This window comes from Convolutriloba macropyga, chromosome 9 (assembly GCF_964194025.1).
Source record: "Convolutriloba macropyga chromosome 9, txConMacr16.3, whole genome shotgun sequence".
Lineage (NCBI taxonomy): Eukaryota > Metazoa > Xenacoelomorpha > Acoela > Convolutidae > Convolutriloba > Convolutriloba macropyga.
The window spans coordinates 19,446,565-19,464,396 of NC_134476.1; the positions used below are offsets into that span (position 1 = coordinate 19,446,565).

The 17,832-nt window shown below is 34.4% G+C and overlaps 1 protein-coding gene across 1 annotated transcript in view; it reads right to left on the bottom strand.

Annotated features, from left to right (window-relative positions):
• Positions 1–16,868, bottom strand: part of LOC142345659 (uncharacterized) — a 31,521-nt gene extending 14,653 nt beyond the window's left edge. Inside the window, exons 1-4 of the mRNA XM_075397856.1 lie at positions 16,656–16,868; positions 15,844–16,252; positions 15,455–15,630; positions 15,210–15,372 (exon numbers count right to left, since the gene is read on the bottom strand). Of these exons, the coding sequence (XP_075253971.1) occupies positions 15,210–15,372; positions 15,455–15,630; positions 15,844–16,252; positions 16,656–16,856 (949 nt within the window). The 5' untranslated portion in view covers positions 16,857–16,868. The remainder of the gene's footprint in view (positions 1–15,209; positions 15,373–15,454; positions 15,631–15,843; positions 16,253–16,655) is intronic.
• Positions 16,869–17,832: the final 964 nt, after the last annotated feature.

The window sequence follows — 17,832 nt, forward strand, 5'->3', positions numbered from 1 at the left end:
TACTGAATGATAAAATTTTTCCCGACACCCAATACTTGATTAGTTTGATTTATTTAATTAGGTAGAAGATGACCAAATTGTCTCACCCAGTAAATAACCGAGAATATAAATCCACTAAATCATTAACACAGCTGTCTTAGTTCATAATTTATTTTAGTTTAAAATAAATGGCAAAATGCCAGAAAAAAGCAGCAACCGCTTGGTAGATCTAAAATCTTAAGATAGTAAGAGAGAGAGAGAGAGAGAGACGAAAAAAAAATATTAAATGCTGTGATGTTATATTTTGATTATGAATCTGTACAACTTACTGCTGCAGCTATCAGCTGCTCTTAAATAACCTTCAATTAGAATGACACGCACTCACTTGACCTTATCTCTTTGAACTAAAGCAGAGAATAGTCAATTTCAGAGTGAATAAGTCATTTTTGAGGGTTAAGTGAGACATGTGAGACCAAAAACCGAATCACGCGAATGACCAAAAAATTCGCTCCACTTAGAGTGAAAAAGGACGTCACACACGCAATTCAGCTGAAATTGCGTGAACAAAAGCAGTTCTGAATTGGATGTCACGTCATATGGTAGTAACAAAAATCTTGACAAAATAAAAAACATAGCCGGACGAATTACGGAGACGATTTGAAGTTCCCCGAAAAAACTGGCTTTTCCAATTGCTAATACATCCTTGCAGAACAAAAGAAAAAAATCAATTTGTTTTTCACATAGTACAAGTACACATACAAACGAAAACCGATGACTCGTGCCACGAAAACTATTCATCAAACCACAAATATTAGCCAAGCCCTAATGAGCTTGCAAACATCTTAATTTTTGAAGAAAAGGAGAACAACGAGAAAATCCATCTCAGTAAACAGAGCCTATATGCATGAGCTTCAATTCTATTACCAATAAATACAATAAAACTATACAACGGGCAATATTTCGCTAGAAGACAAAAATCAGCAAAACACTTGAAACAGCTCCATATTAATCAAAAAAAGAATTCAAAGGCAAAAATTTCGTTTAAAATCCAAAATTAGGACACCAATAATACTCCTGGAAAGTAAGTAATTAAAACAATATTTAGTCGACATTTCAAGCCAATTCTCAGCGCCGCACTATGTCAAATGAAATCAATTGCAAACAAAACTCGAAGAAAGGCTGCATTATTACCTTTTTCAACTGATAAGAACTATAGGTCTCTGGAAAATGATAGAATGACCATGCTAGAATTCGGAGAATAAGGACAGAAACAAAACACATAAAAAACAAACTGGTGCTTGATTTTTGGAAGTGGAAACTTAAATAGAAAAAAAATGAAGCAGAAAAACCATTACAATTCCCTATTTCGCATAAAATTATATAGCTATCGTCCTTTGAAGATTAAAATGAAATGAAGAAACAAAGTCCATTGATTGGAAACAATAAAATATTTTGTCAACAATGTTGCACTTTGAAGAATTTCCGCAGAAATTCAAATGCTGAAATCATTCAATTATTAGTAAAAGAAAATAAAGATCCCTTACAGTGAAAAGACTTTTCTATTAATTAGACAAAAAAGTGCCAAAACCGGACAAGCATGTGTGCCAAAGTCGGAAAAGCATATATTTACTTATCTATAAAAAAACGCGAAATATAAGAAGGCATTCAATGCATGTAATATTAAAGTGAAATTGCCATGAGCACTGATATTCAAGGGAAAATCCGCTTGAAGATCCCAAAAATAAAGAAATTAAAACATAGCTGGCCGATTGCCAGAAAATAGCCGCAATAGGTTGTAACGTCATATGATCTTAAGAAAAATCATGACGACGAAATAAAAGAAACAAGAGAAGGCCGATAATAGCCCTCGCTATCGCTGTGCGGCTATTAATAAAAAACAAAATTGAATTAGAAAATTGGACAATGTGCTCATTTAGAATTTAAAACGCATTATTACACTCTCAAAAACAGTGGTCTCATTTTCAGAGGTTCACGAATTAATACAGCTTCTATTGAAGATTATTTTCACAAAAAACTAAACTATAAACAACTGGCCAATGGAAAGAATGCCGCATATAGATGGTCAAACACTTTTCAAAGTCAAAAAGTCATTCACTGATCGCAGCGCATGATCAAAAAACTTTTGTCGCTCAGAAAAAAATAGTTCATATGGTAATTTTTACTCTCATTCGCTTTCAGGTCAAAACGCCGTCTGAGCGAATAGTACTTCCGGTAAAAAAAAATCTTAAGAAAACCAATGCTCCTCTTCGAGCTATAAAAATAAAGAGAAGGCCAAAATTAGCCCCAGCTATCGCTCGGCGGCTTTTAAAAACGTTGATGTGCTCTTTGTAAATAGAGCTAAAACACAGTTAAATTTAAATACTGGGCATGGTTGTGAAGGCTTTACAGTAAATTCAAATACCATAAAGTACAACAAATTATCTTAAATTTGAAAGTGTTTTATTGCTTTTACAGTAAAGGGCAAAAAAAAATTAAAGTTAAATTAAAAGCCCTACGGAAACAAAATTATATCTCTTCATCGACCAAATCATTTCTACAAGCCATTTTTCTTGGGACCACCTTTGTATCTGACAAAACAGTAAAATCCGGACCTAACCCACGAATGAAGTTAAAAGACTAGAACAAAAGGGTACACAATTTAAAAAAGCTGGCAGATTGCCAGAAAACAACTGCAATAGCTACGTAGATCTGCAGTCTCAAAAAAGTAAAAAGACAGACCAAAAAAAATTAATTCTTTTCATTAAGAGCTGAGATGTTATATTTTGATTAGGAATCTGTATAAGTTATTGCTGCTTCTATTAGCTGCTCTACAATAACCTGCATTTAGCGTGACACACATTCAGTTAACCTTACCTCTTTGATTTATAGTACACAGAAATCAACTTCAAAGTGATGAAGTCATTTTTGAGAGTGAGGTAAGTCAAATGTGACCAAATATTTAATCACGTGAAAGAACAAAAAACGCTCCACTAAGAGCGAAAAATGACGCCACGCACGTAATTCAGTTGAAATTGCATGAACGAATGAACAAACATAACCGACTAAACGTCGGAAGAATTGCTCTTGAACGACCAGTGGAAGCTCTAATCAATTGCAGCCTGCTTCAGTCAGTCGGGGGGGGGGGGGGGGGAGCCTAAATGGGACAAAGAAGTTCTATAGTGGGCTCCACAGTAGAGGTTAACATATACCACTATAAGGATTTAAAGTAAAAAAATGACACCAGTTTCGGCGCACTTTTCATTTGGTTTTTAGTATTAAATTGCCGCCAATTGAGTTCAACTGCTTGAAATTGTGATTGAGAGAGAATTTTCAATCACGCGAAACGCAAAAAGTCAAGGGCGTAAAAGTCACTCGAAAAGTCAAAATTGTCAAGCAAAAATTTTGCATAAAAAGACACGTTTACAATAATTGCTATGAACTACGGTCAAGAGCAATTAAAAAGTAGATTTGAAGTGATTGTGACGTCAATGGTCGTAGTAAAAATATTGACGACGAAATAAAACAACATGGCAGGACATATCCTGAAATAAAATCCAAAGAATTGAATGAAAAACAGACCTCATGTACATTACCAGTAGATCAATTGAACAATCCCAGTCGAAAAAAAATTCAAAAGTTGAGAAACAAGAATCAAACAAAATAAATAAGGAAATAATTATTGCTAAAAGTCTTGAAGACTGAAGCTCATTAACCTGAAGGCCATATAGGACACAATTCAATATACTCATTAAGTGACGCACAAACTTTTTAAAGAGATTAACTTCCCTCTCACCTAAGGTAGATAAACTCGAGAAGTATGACAAAAGCTTCAAAAACTGAGAAAAGCAAAATTTAAAAAACTTCTAAATTTCGCTAGAAAAAATGCTGAAAACCATTTTTTTGTCTCTAGAATGTTCTTATGTTACCCATCTGCAAGACTTTTGAAAAATTTCATTGGCCAGTAAAGATTGTTAAACTCAGAAAATGACAAAGAAAATTCGAAAAATTTGAAAATTTTTTTAAGAATCTTGCTAAGATTCGTATTACTAATATCTTCAGAACCATTTCATTGTCTCCAGAGACTAACCAGAATTCTTCCCTATCATAAATTGTTTCACTGGCTCTAAAGATCCATAAATTTGCTAAGAGTCGTGCTAACAAAATTTTGATGTACATTCCATTATCTCAAGCATATATGTGAGAGCTCATATTCAAGCTCCACTTCCTGCTCCCCTGGTGAAGGAAAAATTTTCAAAGAACTTGAAATTCCATTAAAAATTTGCTAAAACTAGTGACATTTAAAAAATTAAAACCAATTCATTGCCAACAGAAACTGTGCAGTACTACTATAAATTCCTATAGGAGGATGCCTGGCCACTGAGGAAAAACACTAAATTTTCAGAAATGATATTAAAAAAGCATTATCTTTTAAAAATGGCTAAAATTCATAATATTAAATCTTGAAAAACATTTCTCATTTCTCCTAGAAACCATGCAATAACCTTTTATCAAAACCTAGAAAAGACTCTTTGGCCGTTGAGGTTATAGAAACCTAACAAATTTCAAAAAAATTTCGAAAACCTAAAATTGCAAGTTTCATAAAAAAAATTGTGATGTTTAAAGGTTGAAAACCATTCTATTAACACTAGAAACTATGCAAAAAACTATTACTAAACCCACGAGGTGTCTATCTTGACATCAAGTGCTGAAAAAACCTCAAAAAAAGACAAACAATTTCAAAAAATTTGAAAATTGTAAAACTCGATGTAAATTTGCCTGCTTACGTTTGGAGTACCAATACAAAGCTCTTAAAATTGCCACAATAAGTAATAATGTCTTGCAAAAAATTTTTATCAACTTTTACAAACCTCAAATTTAGACTGGTCCAAAAATTATCTGAAACATACCCGGAAGATTGCCGTAAAATAGCCGCCGTTGATTCCAATAAGCATGATTGGGATTGGAAGAATAGAAGATATTGAAAATAAAAGACTTTTGTACAAAAACATTTTTTAAGTCCGATTTGTTTTGATGGCATTTTGTAGTTGAACATACTTCTGTTTCTTCTGAGAGGCTACTTCTGAGAGGCTACAGGGGCTACTATCAATACCAAAAAGCATTAGAGCTGGTAACTAAGACTTATAGGAACGACGTTCAAATAGCGGGCATCTAAAATTGGGCTTTATGGGTTTACCCCGTTTTTACTTCTGACTTCAGTTGTTTATACTGACTCTGTTCAATTTGAATTGCTTTGCTGAGCAACTGATGTTCAAAATCACTTTTAGCAGAATGAGAGAAGAGAGCAACTAGCCTAGAGAAGTCAAAAATATATCACGCAAAATGTTGAAAAAGCGGCAAAATGATATAGAGCGAAACACTTTTTTATTCGACGAAGTAAAAAAAAATAGGAGCGCTATAATAGCCGGCTGAGAAGATGAGGGCGGCTATTAAAAATAGAAAAAAATATAAAATAGCAACATTTTGGGCTCAAAAACTCCTAAAAATGACCTTTGAACCTTGAATTAGGGCCTTCCCAGTAGCTAGCCACTCTAAATGCTTGAAGGACTATTGAAAGCCGCTAGGGGCCTCAAATGAAATTTGGTGCCCGCTGCTGAGCTTTACCTGTTTATCCCGTTTTTAAAGCTCAAAATCATGAAAAAAAGGTGCGAAAACAAAAAAAGAACATAGCAGGACAAGTCCTGACGTACAATTCAAAGAATTTTCATTGACTAAATAAAAAACTAGACCTAGAACGGACTATGAGTGAACTTAGAAAACCATTTCTAAAAAATAAGATCAAAATTTTTTTAAAAAAAAACTGAAAATCGATGTCAAAACGCCCCATGTGAACAAAAAACTAGGCCTAGAATGAACTATGAATGGATTAGAAAAACTATTTAGAAAAAAGAACGATCCAAAAAATTGGAAAACAGTAAAAATCAAAGTGAAATTGCCGGATGTGAACAAAAAACCACTAGCTAGAAAGTGAATTTTTGTTCAAACACCGTTTTCTCACGCAGCAAAGCCACTCGCTTTTTCGGTCCACTTCATGTTTCGGCGTGAACAAAATCACTACTCCAATTTGACTTCAAAAATCATGAAAATGTGTGAACAGATCATTAAAAAAACATAGCAGCAGAAGTCCTTCAAGGAATTTTCATTGATTAAAAAAACTAGACCTAGAACGGACTATGAGTGAATTGGCAAAAACCATTTGTAAAACATAGCCCCAGCTATCGCTGTTCGGCTATTAGAAATAAGATAAAAAACAAAAGCAACGTAAAAATGCAGAGAATAAAAAACCACTAGCGGGAAATGTAAATTGATTCTAACAAAAATCTAGGCCTAAAATGAACTATGAATCGAATGGGAAAACCATTCAGAAAAAATCCAATCCAAAAAATTGAAAAAACAGTAAAAATCAAAGTCAAATTGCCGCATGTGAACAAAAAACCACTGGCGAGAAAGCCAATTTTTGTTCAAACGCCGTTTTCTCACTCTCCTTTAAATTTAGAGCGAAAAAAATTCACACCGCAATACCACTCGCTTTTTCGCTCCATTTCCTGTTTGGGAAATGGGACAAAGAAGTTCTATAGTGGGCTCCACAGTAGAGGTTAACATATACCACTATAAGGATTTAAAGTTAAAAATGACACCAGTTTCGGCACACTTTTCATTTGGTTTTTAGTATTAAATTGCCGCCAATTGAGTTCAACTGCTTGAAATTGTGATTGAGAGAGAATTTTCGATCACGCGAAACGCAAAAAGTCAAGGGCGTAAAAGTCACTCAAAAAGGCAAAATTGTCAAGCGAAAATTTTGCATAAAAAAGACACGTTTACAATAATTGCTATGAACTACGGTCAAGAGCAATTAAAAAGTAGATTTGAAGTGATTGTGACGTCAATGGTCGTAGTAAAAATCTTGACGACGAAATAAAAAAACATGGCAGGACATATCCTGAAATACAATCCAAAGAATTGAATGAAAAACAGACCTCATGTACATTACCAGTAGATCAATTGAACAATCCCAGTCGAAAAAAAAATCAAAAGTTGAGAAACAAGAATCAAACAAAATAAATAAGGAAATAATTATTGCTAAAACTCTTGAAGACTGAAGCTCATTAACCTGAAGGCCATATAGGACACAATTCAATATACTCATTAAGTCACGCACAAACTTTTTAAAGAGATTAACTTCCCTCTCACCTAAGGTAGATAAACTCGAGAAGTATGACAAAAGCTTCAAAAACTGAGAAAAGCAAAATTTAAAAAGCTTCTAAATTTCGCTAGAAAAAATATTGAAAACCATTTTTTTGTCTCTAGAATGTTCTTATGTTACCCATCTGCAAGACTTTTGAAAAATTTCATTGGCCAGTAAAGATTGTTAAACTCAGAAAATGCCAAAGAAAATTCGAAAAATTTGAAAATTTTTTTAAGAATCTTGCTAAGATTCGTATTATTAATATCTTCAGAACCATTTCATTGCAAATTTCAGAAATTCGGAAAAATTTAATTTTATCAAATAATTGCAAAGAGTCGTGCTAACAAAATTTTGATGTACATTCCATTATCTCAAGCATATATGTGAGAGCTCATAGTCAAGCTCCACTTCCTGCGCCCCTGGTGAAGCAAAAATTTTCAAAGAACTTGAAATTCCATTAAAAATTTGCTAAAACTAGTGACATTTAAAAAATTAAAATTAATTCATTGCCAACAGAAACTGTGCAGTAACACTATAAATTCCTATAGGAGGATGCCTGGCCACTGAGGAAAAACACAATTTTCAGAAATGATATTAAAAAAGCATTTTCTTTTAAAAATGGCTAAAATTCGTAATATTAAATCTTGAAAAACATTTCTCATTTCTCCTAGAAACCATGCAATAACCTTTTATCAAAATCTAGAAAAGACTCTTTGGCCGTTGAGGTTATAGAAACCTAACAAATTTCAAAAAAATTTCGAAATCCTAAAATTGCAAGTTTCATAAAAAAAATTGTGATGTTTAAAGGTTGAAAACCATTCTATTAACACTAGAAACTATGCAAAAAACTATTACTAAACCCACGAGGTGTCAATCTTGACATCAAGTGCTGAAAAAACCTCAAAAAAAGACAAACAATTTCAAAAAATTTGAAAATTGTAAAACTCGATGTAAATTTGCGTGCTTACGTTTGGAGTACCAATACAAAGCTCTTAAAATTGCCACAATAAGTAATAATGCCTTGCAAAAAATTTTTATCAACTTTTACAAACCTCAATTTTAGACTGGTCCAAAAATAATCTGAAACATACCCGGAAGATTGCCGTAAAATAGCCGCCGTTGATTCCAATAAGCATGATTGGGATTGAAAGAATAGAAGATATTGAAAATAAAAGACTTTTGTACAAAAACATTTTTTAAGTCCGATTTGTTTTGATGGCATTTTGTAGTTGAATATACTTCTGTTTCTTATGAGAGGCTACTTCTGAGAGGCTACAGGGGCTACTATCAATACCAAAAAGCATTAGAGCTGGTAACTAAGACTTATAGGAACGACGTTCAAATAGCGGGCATCTAAAATTGGGCTTTATGGGTTTATCCCGTTTTTACTTCTGACTTCAGTTGTTTATACTGACTCTGTTCATTTTGAATTGCTTTGCTGAGCAACTGATGTTCAAAATCACTTTTAGCAGAATGAGAGAAGAGAAAAACTAGCCTAGAGAAGTCAAAAAGATATCACGCAAAATGTTGAAAAAGCGGCAAAATGATATAGAGCGAAACACTTTTTTATTCGACGAAGTAAAAAAAAACAAGGAGCGCTATAATAGCCGGCTGAGAAGATGAGGGCGGCTATTAAAAATAACAAAAAATATAAAATAGCAACATTTTGGGCTAAAAAACTCCTAAAAATGACCTTTGAACCTTGAATTAGGGCCTTCCCAGTAGCTAGCCACTCTAAATGCTTGAAGGACTATTGAAAGCCGCTAGGGGCCTCAAATGAAATTTGGTGCCCGCTGCTGAGCTTTACCTGTTTATCCCGTTTTTAAAGCTCAAAATCATGAAAAAAAGGTGCGAAAACAAAAAAAGAACATAGCAGGACAAGTCCTGACGTACAATTCAAAGAATTTTCATTGACTAAATAAAAAACTAGACCTAGAACGGACTATGAGTGAACTTAGAAAACCATTTCTAAAAAATAAGATCAAAATTTTTTTAAAAAACTGAAAATCGATGTCAAAACGCCCCATGTGAACAAAAAACTAGGCCTAGAATGAACTATGAATGGATTAGAAAAACTATTTAGAAAAAAGAACGATCCAAAAAATTGGAAAAACAGTAAAAATCAAAGTGAAATTGCCGGATGTGAACAAAAAACCACTAGCTAGAAAGTGAATTTTTGTTCAAACACCGTTTTTTTACGCAGCAAAGCCACTCGCTTTTTCGGTCCACTTCATGTTTCGGCGTGAACAAAATCACTACTCCAATTTGACTTCAAAACTCATGAAAATGTGTGAACAGATCATTAAAAAAACATAGCAGCACAAGTCCTTCAAGGAATTTTCATTGATTAAAAAAACTAGACCTAGAACGGACTATGAGTGAATTGGCAAAAACCATTTGTAAAACATAGCCCCAGCTATCGCTGTTCGGCTATTAGAAATAAGATAAAAAACAAAAGCAACGTAAAAATGCAGAGAATAAAATACCACTAGCGGGAAATGTAAATTGATTCTAACAAAAATCTAGGCCTAAAATGAACTATGAATCGAATGGGAAAACCATTCAGAAAAAATCCAATCCAAAAAATTGAAAAAACAGTAAAAATCAAAGTCAAATTGCCGCATGTGAACAAAAAACCACTGGCGAGAAAGCCAATTTTTGTTCAAACGCCGTTTTCTCACTCTCCTTTAAATTTAGAGCGAAAAAAATTCACACCGCAATACCACTCGCTTTTTCGCTCCATTTCCTGTTTTGGCGTGCCCAAAATCACTAATCCAATTTAACTTCAAAAATCATGAAAATGTGTGAATAGATCTTAAAAAAAGACAGCGCCCCAATCCAATTCAAATTCTTTGAATTGTAAACATAGCCGGCAGATTGCCGGAATAGCTGCGAAAGAATAGACCTGCCTGCCATATAATAGAGATAGAAACAGATAAAGATCTAAATTGAAAAAAAAAATCGACGCCGCTCAAAAAAACTAGTTGAAAAACATTCAGCAATAAATTAATAAAGCTTGTTAAAATTCATTCCACAGAAGCCTCTTATTAGGGACCTAGACTGTACATACGAGTTCGTTTGACCTTAAACAAATTCAAATTAAAGTGCAAAAGTCATTTTATTGAGTGAGGTAAGTCACGTATGATCAAAATCTAATCACGCATATAACCTAAAAACTTTTGCTAAAGCGAGTGAGAAATGACGTCACGCGCGCAAATGCCGTTAGTGAGAGGAAGAAGTCATTCAGAAAATTTGACTTTTTCAGCTTTGCTGTGTGAACAAATGTAAAATGAAAAAAGGGCGTCAGACGACGAAACAAAAAAACATAGCAGGACAAGTCCTGACGCACAATTCAAAAAATTTTCACTGACTAAACAGAAAACTAGACATTGAACGGACTATGAATGGATTGAGAAAACCATTTAGAAAAAAATCTGATCCAAAAAATCGAAAAAACAGTAAAAATCAAAGTGAAATTGCCGCATGTGAACAAAAAACCACTAGCGAGAAAGCGAATTTTTGTTCAAACACCGTTTTCTCACTCTACTTTAAAATTAGAGCGAAAAAATTTCACGCCGCAAAACCACTCGCTTTTTCGCTCCACTTCCTGTTTCGGCGTGACCAAAATCACTATTCCAGACTTCAAAAATCATGAAAATGTGTGAACAGATCTTAAAAAAAAAACATAGCAGGACAAGTCCTGAAATACAATTCAAAGAATTGAATGAAAAACTCAGACGCACTCTACCTGATCAGCAGATCACTTGAACAATGCCAGCCAGAACACAAAAATCACCAAAGAATTGAGAAACTAAAAGAGTCAAAACTAAACAAAAACAAACTCATTGCTAAAACTCTTGAAGCTTTTAAACCTAAGGCAAAATTTTTTCCCTTTAAAAACACCTATACAAAACTATTTTCAAAACCAATTTTTGTTTCCGAAATCGGTCCAGTATTATATCTGCAATACCTGAAAAATGTTCATTGGCCCTTGAAGATCGATTAACTTGAAAATGACCAAAAAATTTAAAAAAAAAGAAATCAATTGCAAATTATAAGAAAATGTTGCTGAAAATTGTGATATAAATATCTTCAAAATCAATTCTGTGTCTCTAGAGACTATCCAGTAACCCAATTCCAAGCATTAAAAAATCATTGGCTCATAGATCGATAGGCAATAAATTTTAGAAAAAATTTCAAATTTCAAAATAGAAATTCCTTCTATTAAAATGTTGAAAGCCATTCAATTGCCCACCTAGCAACTATTTAATAAAATATTGTCGAACCCCGGATGCGTTTACCTGGCAACTGAGGCAAGAAAAAATAAATAAAATACAAATATTTTTTTAAAAAAAACTTGAAAAAATTGCAAATTCTATCGAACAATTTCTAAAAGTCGAAAGGTTAAATTGTTGAAAACAAATCCATTGAAACTAAAACCCGTGCACTAACTTTTCATCAAAACGTGGAATAAGTTTTCTTGCACTTGAGAATGGACGAATATCAAAAACTGACAAAAACTTGAGGAAACATTAAAAAATTGCAGATCTTATCAAAAAAATGCTAAAATTCGAGACATTAAAAAGTTAAAAAGCGTTCCATTGTTACTAGAAACTATGCAGTTCCCTATTAACAAACTTCAACGGAGGTTGCCTACTCCCTGAAACTGGAAAAACTGACAAAATGATGAAAATTTTCAAAAACCTGAAAAAAATGCAAATTTGTTCAAAAAAATTGCTAAAATTTGTGATATTCAAAAGATGAAACCTATTCCATGGTATCTAAAAATTTTTCAGTAACTTATTATCCAACCCCTAATATGGGTTTCTTGCCCCTGGGACTCAAACAACTTGAAGGATGACAATAAATATGTCAAAAAACATGAAAAATTTGCAACTTTTGTCAAAAAATGCTAAAATTCATGATGTCAAAAAGTTGAAAACCGTTCCATTACAACTAGAAACTGTGCAGTTACCTATCATCCAACCCTTTCTCAAACCCTAGAGGAGGTTTCGTGACACCTAGGGCTAAAAAACTCAAAAAATGACAAAAATTTTCAAAAAACCTGAAAAAAATTGCAAAAATTAGTTTCATTTTGCGTGTTTATGTTTGTAGTACTACGACATATAGCTCATAAAATGGTCATAACAAGCAATTTTGTCTCGCAAAAGGCCTTCATCAGCTTTTAAAAACTTCAACCTTAGACTAATCAAACAAAAATCTCAAAAAAATCACAAAAAACACGAAAAATTGCACCATTTTGAGCCGAAAAACTCTTAAAAATGACCTTTTAACCTTTAATTAAGGCCATCCCAGCAGCTGCACCACTATACGCACTTGAAGGACTACTAACGCCCACTTTGGGCCTCTAATGAAACTTAATGCCCGCTGGGCTTTACCTGTTTATCCCGTTTCGAAAGATCAAAGTCATTGAAAAACGTGTGAACACATCTTAAAAAAAATAGCTGGCAGATTGCCAGAAAATAGCCGCAATAGATTCGTAGATCGGCCGTCTAAAAAACAGTAAAAAAGACAGACCAAAAAAATTTGCCTTTTCATTGAAGGCTGATCTGTTATATTTTGATTAAAAATCTGTATAAGTTATTGCTGCCTCTGTTAGCTGATCTCAAATAACCTTCATTTAGAGTGATACACACCCATTTGACCTTATCTCTTTGAATTAAATTAAATAAAAGTCAATTTCAAAGTGAGGAAGTCATTTTTGAGAGTGAGGTAAGTCAAGTGTGACCAAAAACTTAATCAGGCGCATGAACAAAAAAACTCGCTCCACTAAGAGCGAAAAATGACGTCACACATGCAATTCAGTTGAAATTGCATGAACGAATGAACAAAAAGTGGCTGTGACGTCATATGGTCGTAACAAAAATCATGACGACGAAATAAAAACATAGCCGGAAGAATTCCGGAAGCGACTCGAAGCGTCAAAACTTCACTAACAAAACCGTAATTGCAGCAGAAGCCACTACCTTTTGTATTAAACCATTAGCTCACTGCCTCTCAGGGTCTGTTCTAAAAATTGGTTAAACTTGTCTAAAAACTGTCACCAAGAGAAACAAAATGAAGCAAAATTTCATATTTATGAAAACGTTTGGTTACGTTAAAAAATCTGAAATCATTAAAATGGTCAAAAAACTGATAGTCTGAAAAACCTGACAAGGTTATCAATTGCCTCAAATAACTCATGATTCCAATCTGAAGATCGCGAAAGCAAACGGCAGATATATCTTAGAAACTAAGTTAAATCTTTTCAAAAAAGAAAGCTCAAATTTCAGAATCAGAAAACACCTATATTTACACTTCTAATCACTGCAATTAAGACAAAAAACAACACACACTTGTTCCTTGTTGTACATATGCTGGACAACAAGATTTCATACTAATTCAGAAATTTAATTGATCAGAGTATACAAAGGCAAAAAATCGTTCAAATTAAAACCCAAGCGGGAAGTTGCAGTAAAAAGTCATAAAAGGAAATTATGGAAAAGGCTTAACATCAAACTGTCAGTACTGCCTTATGTTGAATGAAATCAATTGCAAACCAAAGAAATGACGAAAATCTAAGAAAACGCGGAAATCATTCAATTTTAACAACTGAGAAAATCAATATACAAAATAAATGTAGGTACCAGAACAAAGCTAGAATGATACTAACTATAGTGTGAAGAACATGTGCACAATGTAAAGAACACCGCAACCAAAAATCATTCATGATTTTTGAAAGTTAAAAATCAATTTCAAGAATTCAAGAAAAACGAATACATTTCATTGGTCAGCATTCAAGAAATAGAAAAGATAACTGGTCATCCGATACAAAGATCTATCCTCCTGAAGAGAACAAAAAAAGGAAAAAGCAGAATTCACAAATACGAAACATTGAAACATTTTGCAAAAAAAATGGTCAAAAAAATTTTTAAGACTGCATTTATGAAAAATTTGTAACCGTTTTTCAAAAACTTAACACCAAAAAACGATTGAATTTTTATTGAAACGAAATTGAAGTCCCTCATGTTGCACAAAAAGACTATTTCTAGCAGCTACAACCAAAATACAAACCAAAAACTGACGAAAATCGGAAAAAAAAACTACAAAAATCGGATTAGCATAAGTACAATTTTATAGAACAAAATTACATCGAGGTAGAAAGAGGCGTTGAGTATATGAAATATCAAAGAGAAGCTGCCATATTAACTGATTTTTGACAAAAAGACGGTTAAGAGATCCAAAAGTGAAGAAATTAATAGAAAAAAACCGAATATTAACTAAAAAAATCAAGAAATATGTGCCAATTTTCAACTTGAAACGCATTTTCAGGCTCTGCAAAACACTGTGTCATCAATTTCCGAGGTTGACATTTCCAAATAGTATCAAAACCAATTTATTTCTACACGAAACCAAATTAAAAGCAAAAAAATTGGGCCACTTAGACGAAAAAACGGCTAAAAACGGTTATCTATATGTGCCATTCAGTCAAAAACTACTTTTCAAAGTCAAAAAGTCATTCACTAAACGCAGCGCATGATCAAAAACCTTCTCTCGCTTAGCAAAAATCTGTTCACCAAGACAGCTTTTCTCATTTTCGCTTTTAGGTCAAAATGCCGCGTGAACAAATCTACTTCCTGTAAAAAAAAAAGACCGAGAGAAAACCAATACTCCTCTTCGAGTCGTAAAAAAACCAAGAGAAGGCCAATAATAGCCCCAGCTATCGCTGTGCGGCTATTAAAAAAAACACAGCGCACCAATACAATTCAAATTCTTTGAATTGTAAAAAGACAGCGCCCCAATACAATTCAAATTCTTTGAATTGTAAAAAAACCAAGAGCACCGCAATATAGCTTCGCTCAGCTTACAGCTTCGCAGCTATAAAAAGACAGAGCACCAATACAATCCAATTCTTAGATTGTGAAAAAAAACAAGAAAAGGCCAATAATAGCCTCAGCTATCGCTTCGCGGCCATTAATAATACTTTAACTGACAAAAATGTAACACAAATTCTTCCCTCGCTTACCTTGCGCATTGTGAAACTTGGCGACGTAGGGGTGCTCCAAAGCCTCAGAGGCTGTGATTCTCTTGTCAGGGTTTAAATGAAGCAACCTTGTCATTAAATCAATGGCATCTCCACTCGCATTGGGAACCAGCTCTTGCAGAGATTTCCTCTGCTTCACTTGCACCTAAATTCATCAAACATCCAACTTTTTTGTCCCATTAAAACACTGATCAAACCAAAGTCAAAGAAACAAATAGAGCACTTACTTTTTGAAGTATAGATGCCCCATAAGGTGACTTAATGCTTTTGATGTCTTCGTCTGAAGTGAATGGCAGGTATGTAATTATTTTCTCAATCTGATTCAATGTCGAGCTTCCCGGGAACATTGGCTTGCCCAGCAGCATTTCACCCAAAATGCACCCAATACTCCACATGTCAACACCTAAACCGAAGCACAATTTTGATAGAAATTTAGTTTCAAAGTTAATAAACTCTAATAATACTCATTCTCAAAAATTTGGCAAAATGATCTGATATTAAAAAAATTACTGGAGTCGCACAATGTTTCTCGTCATCTTCTAGAATCTCTGTGTCAAAAAATTGTTAGGGTCAAAATATGTTTTCCCACAATGTATTGTTGAAAATTATTTTTTACCTTTCGTGTACTTGTGTGACCCCAGCAGAATCTCAGGTGCCCGATACCACCTGGTGGCAACGTATTCTGTCAACACTCCGCCGTCTGGGTTCTTACTCGCATCCTCTTCTAACTGACTCACAGACCTGGCCAGTCCAAAGTCACACACTTTCACAAAACACTCTGCATTTAACAACACGTTCGAGGGCTTCTGGTCTCGGTGAATGACGTTTCCAGAGTGCATGTATTTCGTGGCTTTAAGCAGTTGGTAAATTATGTATCGTTTGTGGATGTCTTTTAGAATGTTGCCCCGTTTGATCACATTGTGGAGATCTGTGTCCATGCTTTCGAAGACCAGATAGATGTCTTTGTCATTGTTAGCTTTGATCACGTTCAGCAGTTTGATTATGTTCGGATGGTCTCCAAATTCCTATTTTTAGAACAACATAATATCTTTATGACATGACTTTCTACACTAATCTCCAGTCCACAGGAATCAAGTTAGTGTCATTTTCTTTTGAAATTTGCAACCAAATAATTTTCCAACAACAGTCTCGTCTAAAAAACACTGGCAAAAATTCTAACTTAGATTCAGGGTTATTTTAAGAATCATTCCGGAACTCAATAGAATGTATGGCACCCTGTGTTATATACAGCACGTTTAATTATGACAATTAAACACATGAAAGGTCAGTTGGATAAAACTGATATGCTTGCATCTTTATAATTCCTATTAGATCACAAGAAACGCTATCAATGCAAAAAGCATCATAAAATTATCAGATCCTCAAAATCACAGTATACAGATCACAGAATAGAATCTAGATCCCTACCTGTAAAAACATGATCTCTCTGAAGGTTCTCTGCGCATCTGTCTGATTCCTGAATGCGTCAAAGATCTTTTTCAAGGCCACAGTCTGTTCGGACTTCTTGTCAATCGCCTTCCATACAATTCCATACGCACCCTTACCCAGCCTTTTCTTGACTTCGTACTTGTCTGTGATATGTGCATCTATCTCCGAATTTGCTGTCATTGGTTACAAAAACTATCTGGAAAGATTAATTCAATGTTGCCTATAGCTCCATAATAATAAACATTCACTGGTTAATGATTACAGTCACCGGATTAATCCAAAAAGCCTCCTATGATGAAACTGCACTTCTAAAGATGGAAAGGAAGAAACTAGCCAATAATTTAAGCACAAGCAGCATAATGAAGGATAACCACCAGAAACGACAATCCCATGTGCCCAAATTCATTTTATGCTTATGTCACCAGGGAATACAAATGCCGCCGAAACAGATGCCTCTTTGTCATCTACATGTACACTGACTGTTTCAAAGATGTGAAGACTTCGAGAAATCGTTATCGAAGCCTACTGAAAGACTCTCGTCATTTTGTGCACAAAATGACATAACCAACTATTCTCGGGTAGTTAGCTGGGGCATTCGGACACAGCTTATGCTTAACTGAGAGAGGCGAAATGGACTATAAAAAAGTTGAGCATTGGGGGGTTAGAGTGGTCTTTTTACACTGGGCGATGAGCGGAGTGGAGATTTCAATGGGGATCAAGTCTGCCGTTAGGTTGTTGGATGATGGCGCGGGGCGAGTCATGCCCCGTACACCTGTAAAACTGCCCTTCTCACCTGCAGCTTCGGTTTACCTCTGGAAGAAGCACCTATCACCCACGGGTTAGAAACGAAACGTTCATTATATGAACGAAACGTGAAATAGTAGAATTATTAGACCAGCATTCAGGGACGGATGAACCTGGGCACCTTAACTAGTAACTTAAACAAAATATGGGGAATAAAAAGAAAAAGGCAGCTGTGATCACGCAGAAACCACAAACATAGCTGGCAGATTGGCGGAAAAAAGCCGCGATAGACGCTTGTGGCTTTCCCTGAATTGAAACAACTAAAGAAACAAGATAGGCAGATTGACCAAAAGTCCTTTAGTAGACCACTAGATTTTTTGGGTCAGATACGTACTGTCAATTTTATGACACA